Source organism: Mustela nigripes, chromosome 12 (genome assembly GCF_022355385.1).
Source record: "Mustela nigripes isolate SB6536 chromosome 12, MUSNIG.SB6536, whole genome shotgun sequence".
Classification (NCBI taxonomy): Eukaryota; Metazoa; Chordata; class Mammalia; order Carnivora; family Mustelidae; genus Mustela; species Mustela nigripes.
In genome coordinates, this window is record NC_081568.1 from 30,040,987 (window position 1) to 30,056,636 (window position 15,650).

Consider the following 15,650-nt stretch of genomic DNA (forward strand, 5'->3'; position numbering starts at 1 on the left):
ACTTTCATAAGCCCTCTGCTTCCAGAGAAATGACAAAATTCTAATTCTTGACCACTGTGTCCAGCACTTTCGTATCTGCCTTAACTCCTCACAATAGCTCTACGAGGTAGCAATTGTTACTGTTATGCCTATTTTATGATTTATATGTTTACTTTACTTTTAAAGGTTTTATTTATTTATTTGAAAAAAAGAGAGACAGAGATAGTGACAGAGAGCACAAGCAGGGAAGAGCGGGAGAAGCAGGCTCCCTACTGAGCAGGGTGTCTGATATGGGACTCCATCCCATGACCCTGGGATCATGACCTAAACCAAAGGCAGATGCTCAACCAATTGAGCCACCCAGGCACCCTTGTTGTGCCTATTTCATGAGGAAACTGGGGCTGAAAGTCAAATAAAACTTATCCAAAAGAGTAGGCAGAGGTAGGACTGACTTTTTTTTTCTATTTTCTTTTTTTTTTTTATTAAGACTATTTTTTCAGCAGTTTAAGGTTCACACAAAAAAGTGAGGGGCAGGTACAGAGATTTCCCTTATACCACGCACCCCCACCTGCATGGCCTCCCCCATGACCACCATGCCCCTGGTTACACGCGGTGAGCACACACTGACCCATCAGTATCACCCAAAGTCTGTAGCTCGTGTTGTGGTTCACTCGTGGCATCGTGCATTCTGCGGGTTTGGACAAATGTATAATGTAATACCACCATTCTGGTGCCATACAGAGCCTTTTTGCTGTTCTAAAAGCCCTCTGTGCTCTGCTCATTTCTCTCTCTCCTCTCTCCCCACCCCCAACCTTTGGTAACCACTGATTTTTTTTTTTTTTTAACATTCTCTATGATTTTGCCTTTTCCAGAATGTCACATAGTTGGAGTCATACTGTAACTAGCTTTCTCAGACTGGCGTCTTTTGGTTAGTGATACGCATCCAAGTTTCATTCATGCCTTTTTTTTTTTTTTTTTTGGTAAGATTTTATTTATTTATTTGACAGACAGAGATCACAAGCAGGCAGAGAGGCAGGCAGAGGAGGTTGGGGGGGAGCAGGTGCCCTGCTGAGCAGAGAGCCCGATGTGGGGCTGTATCCCAGGACCCTGGGATCATGACCTGAGCCAAAGGCAGAGGCTTTAACCCACTGAGCCACCCAAGCACCCATCATTCATGCCTTTTCCTGGCTTGATGGCTCATTTCTTTTTGGTGCTGGGTGATATTTCATTGTCTATATGTACTACGGGCTTGTCTGTCTTGCTCACTGAAGAGCATCTCGGTTGCCTCCGTGTTTTGGCAATTATGAATAAAACTGCTCTAAACATCAGTGTGAAGGTTTCTTGGGTGGACATAAATTTTCAACTTTTTGAGATAAATAACAAAAGAGAGTGTGATTGTTGGGTCACGTACTAAGAATATGTTTAGTTTTGTGAGAAGCTGCCAGACTGTCTTCCAGGGTAGCTGTCCCATTTTGCATTCCCACCTGGAATGTTTGAGAGTTCCTGTGGCTCCACAGTTTTGTTAGAGTTTGGTGTTGTCAGAGCTCCAGATTATAACAGATGTGTGGTGGCATCTTGTTGTGATTTGCATTTCCTTGATGACCTATCACGTGGGGTATCTTTTCATATGTTTATTTATCACCTGTATATCTTCTTTGGTGAGGTGTCTGTTAAGGTCTTTAGCCCATTTAAAAAAAAAAAAACAGATTGTTTTTTTATGGTTGAACTTTAAGACTTTTGTTTTTTTAATGAATTTTGGACTACAGTCCTTTTTCAGATATGTCTTTTGCAAATATTTTCTCCCAGTCTGTGGCTTATCCTCTCATTCTCTTGTCACTGCCTTTCATAGATTAGAAATATTTAATTTCAGTGAAATTGAGCTTATTGGTTACTTCTTTTAAGGGTTGTAACTTTGGTGTTGTCTCTAAAAAGTCATTGCCTTACCCAAGGTCGTCAAGGTTTTTGTCAACACTACCTTCTAGAAGTTTCACAGTCTTGTGTTTTACATTTAGGTCTGTGATCTCTTTGAGTTAATTTTTGTGAAGGGTGTAAGGTCTCTGTCTAGATTATTACCTTTTTTTTTTTTTTGCATGCAGATGTCCAATTGTTTCAGCATGATTTTTTGAAAAGACTAGGATTGTTTTTTAAAGGAATAAGGATGTTTATTCCATCACGGAGAGCAGATAGGTAATTCTAAATTTGGTTAACTTGGTGACTGTTTTAGTCTGCTGGGCCTGCTGTAACAAAATACCACAGACCAGGTAGCTTTAATAACATTCTTTTCTCACAGTTCTGGAAGCTGAAACTTCATGATGAAGGCACTGGCAGGTTTGGTTTCTCCCGAGGCCTCCCTCCTCGGTTTGCATTTGGCAACCCTTCCTTCACCGTGTCCTCCTGTGGCCTTGGTCGGTGCCTTTATCCCTGGTGTCTCTCCCTCTTCTTATAGGACACTGCTCAGATTGGATCACTAAGACTTCAAACCACCTTATTTACCTTCTCAAAGGCCCTGTCTCCAAATACAGGGAATTTGGCTTCAACCTATGAATATATTTTGTAACTTCCTTGTAAGATTACTTTCTCCAGATGAGTTGTGGTGCATATAAGTACTAAGAACAAAGCCTTGCACATAGCAAACATGTTGTAAATATTTCCTGCTATTAATATTATTATTAATATCCTGACTCCACCCATTAAGCAGGCTATAAGCAGTTTTTTCTCTCTTCATTGAACTAACAGGGAAACAGCCCTGAAAGATCTGTGGCCTCCAGGCCGTGTGGTCATCTGATGGGTAGTTATGACATTGAGAAGTTGAGCAAGGACCAATTTCTGGCAGTGCTTTAAATTCTCACACAGTGTGAAACCAACCTCTCCATTGAGCCGATGGCACCAGGCGGGCCCACCTTACTGGCTCTGGGCTCCTCAGGAGCTACGATTGGATTCTTTGATGACTGTGAGCCTATGATGAACCTTAACGGCAGGCATCAGTCACTTGCCTTTTTTCATTTTCTTCCCATCTTTCACCCTGGCGTGCTGGAGAAGGGCTGCTTCCTCATACTCCATACTTGCTTTAGTCGGAGTTAGTCCTTCAGAAATTCACGTTCTTTTAAGTTAAATGCAGTGCCACCATGGGGAAGGCTGGGCTCATACCAACAGCAGTGAATTTCTGGTGGGGATACAGGCTTCCAGAAGAAAGTAATGACAGTAGCAGACCCATGCTTCCTCTGTCTGGTACCTCTAAGTTGGCACTGCTGTCTGCAACCCCAGCTTTTTCTCTGTTCCCCTCCCCCATCACCTCAGCCTGCCTCCGCTCCTCAGAGGGACCTTTCATTCCCCAAGCCCTCCCACCTCATCCCCTTCATTAGATTATTCCCAGTGACTGAACTCTCTTTAAATTCATGTTCTAGACTAGTCTGCGATCTCAGTAAATTTTGCATTCTCTGGCCTAGACTTTTCTTTCAGTATTTCTACCCAACTTCTCCAACCTAAACCAGCAGCACTCGTTTTTTCCAATCCTGTCTTGGATCTTCACACACACCCCACTGGGTCAGCGTGACAAAGCCGCTTCCCAAGTTATTCGAGACTCCAGAGGTCTGAGGTGTCCGTGGGTCTCCCCATGGACTTGTCGGTCTTTTAGTCATTCTTTCCCTCAAGATACTTGTTTAAGCATCTGCTTAATGTCAGTCATGACTCTAGGTGCTGGGGATAAAGTAATGAACAAGAACCGGAGCTCAGCCCTCACGTAGCTGCCGCAAGGAGAGACCAGATTGATCAAACAACCACACGAGTAAATGTAAAATGACGTTTGGCTGTAAGTGTTACAAAGGAGGAGTGATAACACAATAATAGTGTGTAATAAGGGAATTGTATGAGCAGGAGGTCCAGGAAAGCTTTCTGAGGATATAATGCAAAGTTGCTATCTGAAGCATTTTTCTTTTAAAGCAAATAAGAGAGGGAAGAACATTCCGGGCAGAGGAAATGACTTGTCCCAGTGGGAGTACCGGGGGAGGTGGGTCTACCGGGATGTAGTCTGTGTTTTGAAAAGATCGCTCTGGCCGCGGACAGCTTATTGGAAGCAGTATTTAGGACACACGTTAAACTGGCCGGGCAGTGATGGCAGCGGTCCAGATCAGAGATAATGGCGATTTGCTCCAGGCCAGTGGTGGTGGCAGAGGTGTAGACTAAGTTGACAGGTCTTCAGTAGGGGAGACCGACAGGCCTCCGTTCTGGACTGGGGGACGAGGGGAGGAGGTTGCTCCCTGCCCGTGTGTCCTTAATGTCTTCTACCCCGTGACCTTCTACCTTCACTTTTCTCCTCAGTGACCTCACTTCTCACTGGCTCTCACTTCATTGTCTTGCGTAAACACAAGCTGGCATCTAGTAGGTTCAGTGTCAACAAAAGTGATTTCATTTAGTGGGGCCAAGGTACTCCCAGCACTCTAGGCCCGTGACCTGAACACCAACTTTCTTCCTCCCGCTCTAAGATTGGGAAGATTTCCTCACTTCTAAAACTGACCTGTTTATCTCCACTTTGCTTCTGTCCTTCCCGACATCCCTGGACCTTGCTACTAGGATCATCATTTCAGGAACCCAAGGGTTCTTAACCTTTCGTGTGCCATGAACTTCTCTAATGGTCTTGTGAAGCCAATGAACTCTTCTCAAATGTTTTTATTATTGTCTTTAGGATTTTTTTTTTTTTTTTGAGAGAGAGAGAGAGAGAGAGCAGGGGGTGCAGGGGGCAGAGAGAGAGAGAGAGAGAATCCTAAGCAGGCTCCATGCCCCAGCGCAGTGGCTGATGCAGGGCTCGATCTCATGACCTGAGATCATGACTTAAGCCAAAATCAAGAATCAGATGCTTAACTAACTGAGCCACCCCGGCATCCCAAGATTTTATTTTTAAGTAATCTTACCACCCAATGTGGGGCTCAGATTTACAACCCTGAGATCAAAAGTCACACGCTCACTGACTGAGCCAGCCACGCACCCCTCGAAATGACATTTTTAAATGCAGAGAATAGGGGCAACTGGGTGGCTCGGTTGAGCCTTTGCCTTCAACTCAGGTCATGATCTCAGGGATTGAACCCCACGTGGGGCTCTCTGTTCAGCAGGGAGTCTGCTTCTCCCTCTGCCCCTCCCCCCAACTCATGCTTGCTCTCTCTCTCTCAAATAAATAAATAAAAACTTAAAAAAAAATAAATGCAGAGAAAAATATCCCTGATAGGAAACACTTATATTGAAATAAAACCATACAATTTTTTTTAAGTTTTGTTATTGTAATAGTATCTGTGCTTCTTTATAAAGCATTAGAGAATAAGATTATTTAATGGGGGTGGAAGAGCTACCATGGTTTCAAAGTAGGAATTAGCATAAATGATATTTTGAGACATCTGCAACAAGTGGAATGTGATATAACAGTAACTCGGAACAGTTGGCCACAGGCCACGAGCACTGCCCATTCTTAGAGGCTTGTTGCCTACGTTAGTAACTGAGGGGAACACTCCCGTTCAGTTGGAAGTGAGGGAAAATAAAGATTAATGTGTTTAATCAGTTCACGGACCTGCCCCCGCACCGGCCCGGTCTTATTCTCACTTGCTCAGGTCCCCCTGCTGAAACCCAGCACCATGCCTCACAAAACCCTGCTACCTTCCGCGCTTGGGAACCCCAGGCACCTCGCTCCTCTCTTTCTAGACCCGACGCTCCCAATCTTTCCAGGCACCCATGTGAACCCCCTGCAATAGAGCTTCTGCCTTCCATGGCACAGCAAAATCCCTCTCCTAAAACCGGGTATGGTCACCCCTTTACAAACCCGCAAGCCTTTTTCCAGGACTTTCCAGCAGTATTAACTCTGCCTGCTCTCTGTGCTCTGGCTCCAGAGCTTCCTCAAACCTGCCCTGAGTCCTCCCAGCCCGCTGGCCTGTTCTCCTGTTGTCTTCTCTGCCAGCTCCTCACCCTTTCCTGGTTCCCTGGTTCCCACGGGGCTCTTTCCCCATCCTCTCTAGGAAGCCCCTCCACTCCTGGTGTCCAGGTTACCCCCACGTCACTGCCGCCTCCCAGCGTGCCCCTCATGTGTATAGGGGCTGTGTCCACGGGGCTGAGCAGGGGATGCTGGCACAGGGACCATAGGCTTCAGCTGAGTGAGGCCAGCTTCTCTGCCCAGAGCGACCTGTTCCCGCTCCCAGCCGTGCTCATGGCTCTGCTCCTGCCACTCTATGCAGACGGCCCGGCGGGGACCCCCTGGACATTATGCTAGAGTCTGCCTCCACTGTCAGCTTCTAGAAGGAGCTGGCTGTTTCTTCCTTGCCTGTGTCTCACTTTCTCTCCATATCCCCTGCCACCACCCCGTCCAGCCCCAGGTTCCCTCTCCATAAGATTTCGTTCCTGTTTCCCACGCCAGCGCTCCTGGTCCGGCTTGCATACCATGGCCAGCAGAATTAAGCCGAAACACCCTTTCATCAAGGAAATGCCCCATCCCACTCCCACCTCTTAAAATATAGTCACAATGCAAATATATAAAGTAATATTTTCCTGCATGCATCTAAAATAACCCGAGAAGCTCGTGTCTCCCCTGTGGGAACAGCCCTTCTCTGAGAAAGAGCCACAGCCCACCAAGACCAGTGGGGGCACGGCCCTGCAAGTTTGGCTCTCGGGGATGCTCCTCACCCTCCCCGCGGAGCCAGGATGCTGGCCATGTGCTCGGACTGTGACTGCAGACCACCTGTCACTTTGGCCTGAACTTCCAGGGGCCCCAACTGGGATTTGCCAAAGCCAGCCCACCCTGGCTGGAGTACTGAGCCATCTGCAGGGACTCGAATTCACCTCTGTCACGGGCCCCTGCGGTTGGCCTCCTCGAGGGGTGCACACTCTACCAGCCCAGTTCATCCTCCCAGGGAGGCTGAGCATGAAACCAGGGACTGGATCAGCTCGATGAACACAGAGGGCTGAGGACGAAAGGATGTGAGGCTTGCAGAGATGACACAACCAGGCCAACGTTGGGGGTGGGGGATGCTTTTAGCTCAGGCGGGCCCAGCATCACCAACCTGCAGGGCACAGGGCTGGACCCCTCAATCAGAGATGTGCCCCTTTGCCCCCATCCGGGAAAGAAGTGTTTTGTACTCACCTATGTCGTTCTGGACCAAATACTGGCCCTTCTGTCTAATTTATTTCATATATACAAGAAGGAAGACAGCAGAAGCAGAAGACAAGCAGCGCAGGGGAGGTCCATTTGTTCCTCCTTCATCCAATGATCTTGACAATGACAAAATGTGCCCTGCATGGGCCTCTCTGTGTTCGGTAAAGAGAATGGACCCATCTGGCGTGGAGTGTCTCACCACTTTTTACTACAGGCCACCTTGCTGTCTCCCATGTGATCATAACAGGGATTCTGGAAGGCATGTGCTGAGGTATTAGGGAGCCCTCTTACCCCTCACCCCTCCCTGCCTTAGACAAAGGAGTGGATGGTTCAGGCCAGGTCATACATTTAGACATGGCTTCAGTCCCTACCTCATTGCCTCCACTTTGAACCCCCAGGGTGTTAGCACTTAAGGGAACTGCAGCCACACCAACAAGAACACTTTTAACAGAAATGCCTTGTTGATGTGGCGAGATTGAAACACACTCTTGTAGGAATAAGAGAGAGATGAATTAAAGCAGAGACAGCTCATTCATCCTCGTCAGTGGTCATAAATTTGTCCAACAATTGACTATTGATTAACTGTGTCCACCATGTTTTGAAGATTCAATGATTCTTCATAAAGAACAAGCCAAAATCAAATTAAAACGAAGGTACGTTCCACTTCCCCTGAACTTGTGCAGCGATACCAGGGAACAGGAGTGGAAAGGAACTGTATTTATCCGGAGCCCTGAGCTGTTGGCGTGCTCAGTGCCATCATCTCGGCCTGGCTCCCATGACGGATCTGTTTGGTAATTCCTCTTCTGTATTTAGGGGAATGCAGCAGCGGGCTCTGTGATGAGGCTTCGTGTATCAACGGTGGCACCTGCACGGCCGTCAAAGCCGACTCCTACGTTTGCCTCTGTCCCCTTGGATTCAAAGGGCGACACTGTGAAGATGGTGAGAAAAAAGCAAGTTGACTGTGATCTCTGCATGGTTAATTCATGTTGATATAATTTTTCATCAGTGTGCTTTTAGCAAGGTCCCATACATTTTTATGGAATTAAAATTTATGCAGTGTTGGGAGACACAGGAGAATCTTGTTTTAACAATTTTATTTATTTAAGAGAGAGTGCGTGCACGAGGTGGGGTGGGGGGAGAGGCAGAGGCAGAGGGACAAGCAGACTCCCCGCTGAGCAGGGAGCCCTACACGGGGCTCAGTCCCAGGACCCTGGGATCATGACCTGGGCTGGAGTCAGATGCTTAACCAACTGAGCTACCCAGGTGTTCCCCCCTGCCCCTTTTTATAAGGTTGGTGTGTCTTTGAGTGTTCATGGGTCAAATCAGCCAAGGATATATTCATTTGAAGATACTCTTGGGCCAGGCTTTGGTGAGCTCCTTTTGGCCCCCCAAAAACTTAGAAAAACCTCTGCGCATATGGTCTATATCAGACCATTTGCAGCTCATGCTCGTTAGAATGGCTGACAGTTTCAGAGAAAAGGTTGGGAAGTGAGACGCAGAATCAGTAACAACGGATAGGACAAAAGTCATCTTGACTCTCTGTTTTTGTACTGTTCTAGTGAATCATTCCACCCCTCAATACTGTCTGCCTAGGTCCCGGTACATGTAGACGCCAACATGTGTGTATATACATGTAAACACATGCGTGTACACAAACGCACATACAATAATGGAAAATTTTAAAGATTTTTAAAAGATTTTGGAGCACCATGCAGAGTTGAACATGTTTTAATTTTTTACCAGTGGTTTAAATTTGGACCTAAGACACCATCCTGGGAGAAAATCTTTTGAACACAGTAATCTCAAATCTCATTTCTCCTAGAAGAGGGCCTATGGTTTCCAGTAAACCAGAGCTGTAACATATCATCTCATACTTTGTAGTGTAACATAATAAAGGTTGATCCTTGCTCACATCACACATTGATGCAACTAGGTCGGGGGGTGGGGGGGAGGGTCGCACCCTCTGCTCCATGCAGTCCTTCAGGACTGCTCCATGCAGGCTCCTGCCTTCCAGTGGCTCTGCCGGGGGCCTTAGAATCCACCTCCCGCCACCTCCCCTTCCTTCATTCAGCCAGCAGATGAGGGAAGAGGGTGCGTGCAAGATGGAGGGAAGTTTTAGGGCCGGACCTGGGGTGCCGTGTGGTACTCCCTCCCACATTCTACTAACCGGAATTCGGTTACGCGGGCCAGTGATCTCAGGGCCGCGGGGAAATGCAGCTTTGCTCTCTACGCAGGAAGACAAGAACATGGCTAGTCCTGCCCCAGAGGGATTTCTAATGACACACTTCTATCCTCAGCTTTCAGCCTGATCATTCCACAATTCAGAGAGTCGCTGAGGTCCTATGCTGCAACCCCCTGGCCCCTGGAGCCCCAGCATTACCTCTCCTTCACGGAGTTTGAGATCACGTTTCGGCCAGACTCGGGGGACGGCGTCCTGCTGTACAGCTATGACACAGCCAGCAAGGACTTCCTGTCTATCAACATGGCAGGGGGCCACGTGGAGTTCCGCTTCGACTGTGGCTCTGGGACCGGTGTTCTCAGGTAAGGGCTGCAACCTTCATGCCCCCCCCCACCCAAACACTACACAGCAGTCACTATGGGAAAAGATGACTTTGTCCTGATAGCTAGCACTCTTCCTGTCTTCCCTCCACAGTTACCTTTTCTGAAATTTGTCCTTGTGTTTATAGATAACATGCTTCCTGTGGCTCAGGCTTTCCTCCTGACAGGACTTTTTTTTCTCCAGTAACTCCCCAGCAGGGAGCGACTCTGTGTGTCCGTCTGTGGCAGGCAGGCTAGCTTTGGCCGGGCTCCCCTACCTTCCTTTGCTATGGTGCCATCAGGAGAAATGGGAGGAAGTGTAAGTCATCAGCACGTGCTCGGAGCATCCCTGGGTGGGCGCTCAGCAAATAGATGACAACCAGCAAAGAGGTATCAGCGGACATGGAACATAAATGTCCTTGGTGACCTCGCTTTCCATGCTTACTGTCCTCTTACACTGTGTCTTCGATGGTACCAGCTACTAGCGAGTCTCTTACACTCTCCACGTAGAGCCGGGCGCGGAGTCAGCTGTCACAGAGCCCCATCCCTGAGCATGGTCTCCGGAAGGCTGTGTGACAGGTGGTTTTGATAGCGTGGCGGTGACTAGTTGCTTCTTAAATACTTGCTGGCAGTGGCAGAATTGGCTCCGAGTCGTCAAACCTGTCCTCCTGGAATCCCGCTTGTACTGTTAATTTATTAGCAGATCGATTGTTCCCATCCAGTGTGTCGCTATTTTGATGACTCCCCTAGCCTGTGGATGGTAAGGGCCCATGCTCTTCTTATTTGTTTGTGTCTCCCCCTTCTTACCATCTTGCTCCCACAGTAGTTTTTACCTTCAAGCCAGAAGCCTGTTCATCAAAGGCAGACATGGTTCTTGTTCCTATGTTTGGTGAATTATTTTTTGAAACTCACTACAGTGTTTTGTTCAATGACGCCCTGCAGCAGGAAACCAGTCGGTGGTGGTTGTTTTAAAGGAAATCGCGGGCTGCGTTCCATCGTAATTCCTACTGCTAGACTATCATTTTTAGGAAGAGCGTTTGGGAGAGATGTTACAACCTTACATCGCCCTTAACTGCTGGCCATTTTTCATGGCTGATGAGAAATGCTTACGGCATTAGGTTCCAACAATTCTTAAAAAGGACTACATTTTTGTACCTCTGGTTATGCAAAAATGTCCTAGGTCTCAAGACAACTTTGGTAGGTATTTAATTGATTCAATTTACATATGATTATGCAAAACAGTTGAAGCAATTCCAGTAGAACTGTTTGTCAAGTTGAGAGGGGAAGACACCTTGAATATCACCTTGTGTTTTCACATGGCTTCCTCCTGGACATGGAGTGACCGAAAGCGTGAGTGGAGGGTCGGGTTGATCAGCCCTCCTCCTGGACGGAAGGCACCCCCAACTCCACACTCTGCAGTGACCGCTCCAGCTGTGAGGTCACAGACTCATAGGACCTGAGTGTCCAGCATCTCTCCTTCATAATTCTGTGCCTCTTTGAGACAAGAGGAGGCTTTAGTTTTTTGTTTTGTTTTGTTACTGTGAGTTATTGTCTTCTTGCTTGGCAGGAAAGCACCCAGAAAAAGGATTCTGCATATTGGTTGTGACAAAAGAAAGCAAGTGCTCAAAGTGTTCAAGGGGCAGAGCACCCTCTGTCCCATCCCCTCTCCAGTATAACCTGACAGCAGTGATTACTATGGTGTTTCAGGAGCTCCTTTGCAAGATATTTATTTTGAAAACCATTTCAAAGACTTCCTGCTTGATTAGTAACATTCGCTGAAAACCCCTAACCACAGGAAGTTGTGGAACTGGCCAAATCATGTTAACTTTAGGAAAAGGAGGAGGCAGTCAAGTTCATTATGAACCTGGTTCAAAAATCAAGGCAATTGCAATGAGTTTGTGATGGCTGCGATCGATCCCAGCATGCTGAGGAAGGCAGGTATTGACAGGGAGTGACCTCTGCAGGACGAGCACGCCACCAAGGCACTATGACTTATCACAGAGATGGGGCTGCTGTAAGAGTGCCTCTGGTTTCTTTATTGCATATCGATTTAGCCAAGGTGATTAAATTCTAATTGCTAAGGACAAATCACAAAAGCATTTGCCAGAGCAAAAAAAAATCAAGTGAGGGGGTGGAGACCTTTCGATAATTGTGCCCATTGGTATTCCTGACAGTTTTCTAAAGATGATCCAGGATCAAAAAATAATTGGGAGGTTCAGTGAAGGCTAGGAACTAGACACCGTTAGAAATACAAATGCAATAATTATACTCTTCTTGCATACCTCACTATCCAAAGTAATGTGTAAAACTCCTGTCAGTAACATTTAAACTTCAAGCACTTCTACCTTGAATTAGTAATTGAATTTTTAAAGTACCTTTAATCCTTTTTACAATATCAGATAATATGGAATCTCCCCCCAACATTTTTATGAGAAATTTCAAACATGTAATAAAGTTGGAAGAACTATACAGTAAATATCTTTGTATCTCTCATTTGCCATCTATAATTAATATTTTGCTATATTTGCTTTGTCACATGCCTAGCTATCCTTATATCCATCTATCTGTCCAGTCATCCATCCATCCATCCATCCATCCATCCAATTTTTTATGCATTTCAAAGGATGCTGTAAACATCAGTACAGCAGAGAATCTGTGTTTTACACCAGAGCCCAGGTAACTTCTCCGTTTTCAAAGCTTATGTGCAACTGTGATCACATCTCACCCCCTCATCACCTCTCATTTAGAAAACCAGGCTCATCTGACCCACATTTCAGGCTTGTTGTAACGAATAAATAAAATAATAATTGCAATGTTCCTACCGTAAAGGGGTCCGAGCTCCAATAGATGGACCTTGCCTGCCGTGCTTACTAAACAGGAATGATTTTCTTTGGACTGAATGAAATGAGGCATCTGAGGTTGGCCTCGGTTGCATTCTGGAGGATTCATGAGTGGGATCTGTAACACTGAGGATGCTAACCCACGCTCAAGTTTCCTTCTTTCAACAGGAGTGAAGACCCCCTCACCCTGGGCCGCTGGCATGACCTGCACGTGTCTCGCACAGCAAAGAATGGGATCTTACAAGTGGATAAGCAGAAGGTGGTGGAAGCAATGGCAGAGGTAAGAAGGATATGCTTTAGTGGGAACTGGGGTAGTGTTTTCTCCCTCTTCTGGTGAGAAGAGCAGCAGCGTGGTGGGTAAGTACACGGACCCCAGTGCCAGGCTGCCTCACTTAACACCCAAGCTCCCCACTGGGCAGGTTTCTTCACTTTTCTATTCCTCGGCTGTGAATGGGGGAATGATGTGGGAGGTCTCTTACAGTTGTTGCAAGGACTGAGCGAGCGGCTACAAGTATGGCGTTTACAAAATTGCTTGCCACCTCCACCACTACCGCCCATCCCTGCCGTTGTTCGAGTCAGTGTCTGATAGTCAGGACATGGACTTGGAGCGCGGGCCTGCGGGGGCCTGCCTTGGGTGAGTCCTACACCTGACCCTAGGCTCCTGGGTTCCAGACCTAGTTCCATTCTGTCAATTCACATGAGTCATTTGACCTCTAAGTTTTTGTTTTCTCATCTATAAAATGGCGATTAGGGTGATGATAATAGGGCCTAGTTCACAGAGTTGTGCAAATGAGAATAAGTATACATGTAAAACGCAGTGGTACTAACGCACGGTCAACCCTATGCAGCTTGACTTATTTGTTAATAGAGTACTCTCGTGACCTCAAGAACAAGAATTTCTACTTGTTTATAACCTTCATCCATGATTTTATTCCCAAGGTCATGTCCAAAGAAAATAACATTTTTAAGAAGAGATAAGAGAGGTTTATTTTAAATTATAACCTACCAGGGTTCTTTACACACAAAACATTTAGTCCCCCCAAAACAGTGGGGAATTTGGATTTTCTACTATTTTAATTCCCAACAGTCTTTGTTCTGAGCATCACCAGATTTAAAGAGGCTATTAATGAATGTAGGTATTCTGATAAGAAAATGGATTGGTAGAAAAAAGAAAAGGAAGGAAAAGAGACTTTTGGTGAGGAAAGAGGTATTGGGTTGAAGAAGAAAAAAGGAAGGACACGTATATGTCCAGAGGCCAGCATGAGGGATGGCTGTGGTGAGAGGTCCTGTCCGAACCAAGGACCTCCTCATGATTAGAAGAATCCCAAACTGGGTTCTTCTTTAAGAGGTGAGGACCCTTCAGACCTACAAAATGTTCTATATGTATTTTGGCAGGAAGGAAAGAAGGAGAAAGGGAAGGAAGGAAAACAGGGTGGAGGGGAGGGAGGGATGGTTGGAGGGAAAGAGGGAGACGGATTGTAAAGGGAGAACAGGAATCACTTCTGCTATGACCCAGAAAATTCTAACAGCTGAATTTAGTCCAAGATAGAAGTAGAAATTCACAGCTGTAGACTTGACTGTATGTTGACTTAATATAAATTCAAAAAAGTGCTATATCTCTGTAGGCCTTAGTCACAAACATTTGTACAACAGGAACAAAAGTTCAGAATGGGTATATTTGTAGATAGTAGGGTCAAGGCCTTTGGTTACAAATAAAGAACTCTTCAGGACATAGTATTTACCATTGGTATTCTACAGCGAAGAGACAACACAATGGTAAAAACCATACCTCACAGTTTCTGTTGCTACCATGTCAGAGAGTGAGAATTAAACCAGCATGGTGGAACCTCTGCCTCCCTGTTGGCTTTTGAACCAGACAGGCTGGAGCGCAACTCCCACCTGGAAAGCTATGTAAACATGAGGGTTAAGTGTAGCTATTCTGGGTGCTTGTGCCATGGTTTTATCTTTTTGTTTGTTTGTTTTGAGGCAGCTCTGAGGCAGGTGTGGAAGTCCCCATGCTTGATCTCAATGAGCTGAGCCTTAATCACATCTTCCCCCGCCAGGGCTTTCTGCTCCCCACACTGCCCATACCACATCCAAAGGCATGGCTGACCCTTTTGATAGAGCAGTGGTATTAGGAATAGTGGTTCTAGAGCTTAGAGGTGGCTGGGATTAGAGAACACTGCTGGGGGTCAACCCAGGATGTCGACCCCTAAGTGTCCACTAAAGCCAAACTGAGCCCTGGGTCGTTCAGCTGAGAAATACCAACCATCCAGGGTTGAGTCCATTCCCAACTTAAGGGCTCCAGAAACCCCAACCAGTGGCTTCACTTAGCTTTCCCATCCACTTCTAGCTAACCAGAAGTGGCAGATCTAGACGCGAAGCCTCATTTTGGTGGGGTCTGTTTGCTTTTCTCTTGCGGTTTCCCATGGGTGGGGCAGCTGCAGCCCAGCCTCTTGTCGATGGGTTAGGGGTAGGGGCAAGGGTTTTGCTGAGCAACCGAAAGGAAGCAACTCTCACCCCATGAGGCCGGTCCTGTTCCAACTCAAAGGTTCTTCAAAACAGCCTGTTTCTCTGAAATCCCTCTGACCCTACAGCCTTCCTCCTCTCCTCTTATTATCTGACTTGAACTTTTGGGTAGCAGTTAAGACAGGACAGCGATGGGTGCCTGTGGGTGTGTGGTGACAGCTGCTGCCTGGGGCAATGTTCTAGGCAGCCGCTAGAATTCCAGAAAGCCCTTCGGCTTCTTTGATGAGCACGGCCTCCTGCCAACCCTGGGCCAGTTAAATAAGAACCCCGGAAGCTGCCAAAGCTTATTGACTGAAGGTGGTGCTGTCTGCATCCCAGTCAAGACCTCTCTGCCATTACCTGGCTGGACCCCATCACTGTGAGCTCCCCCCAAGATGGTGCCCCTTCCTCTCTGCCCTCCCTGTCTCCCCGTCCCTACTCGGACCTGGTGCCACATCCATTCTCCTCCCTCTGACCAGTGATCTGCCTAAAACACAGATAGGACTATTTTCTCTCACTGCTTTTTGGGTACAGAGCAAATTTCTATGCACGCAGTGTCTGATCCCTTCCTGCCTCTGTTCTATACCTACTGTTTCCCCGCAAGCCCTGACTTTGTCTGGTTTCTACAACTCTGACCCTTCCTCGACCACCTCCACCTC

At 46.8% G+C, this 15,650-nt stretch overlaps 1 protein-coding gene across 1 annotated transcript in view; it reads left to right on the forward strand.

Moving 5' to 3' along the window:
- EGFLAM (EGF like, fibronectin type III and laminin G domains) overlaps positions 1-15,650 on the forward strand; it is a 181,090-nt gene that overhangs the window by 138,637 nt on the left and 26,803 nt on the right. The window contains exons 14-16 of the mRNA XM_059417018.1: positions 7,919-8,044; positions 9,403-9,646; positions 12,652-12,763. Of these exons, the coding sequence (XP_059273001.1) occupies positions 7,919-8,044; positions 9,403-9,646; positions 12,652-12,763 (482 nt within the window). The remainder of the gene's footprint in view (positions 1-7,918; positions 8,045-9,402; positions 9,647-12,651; positions 12,764-15,650) is intronic.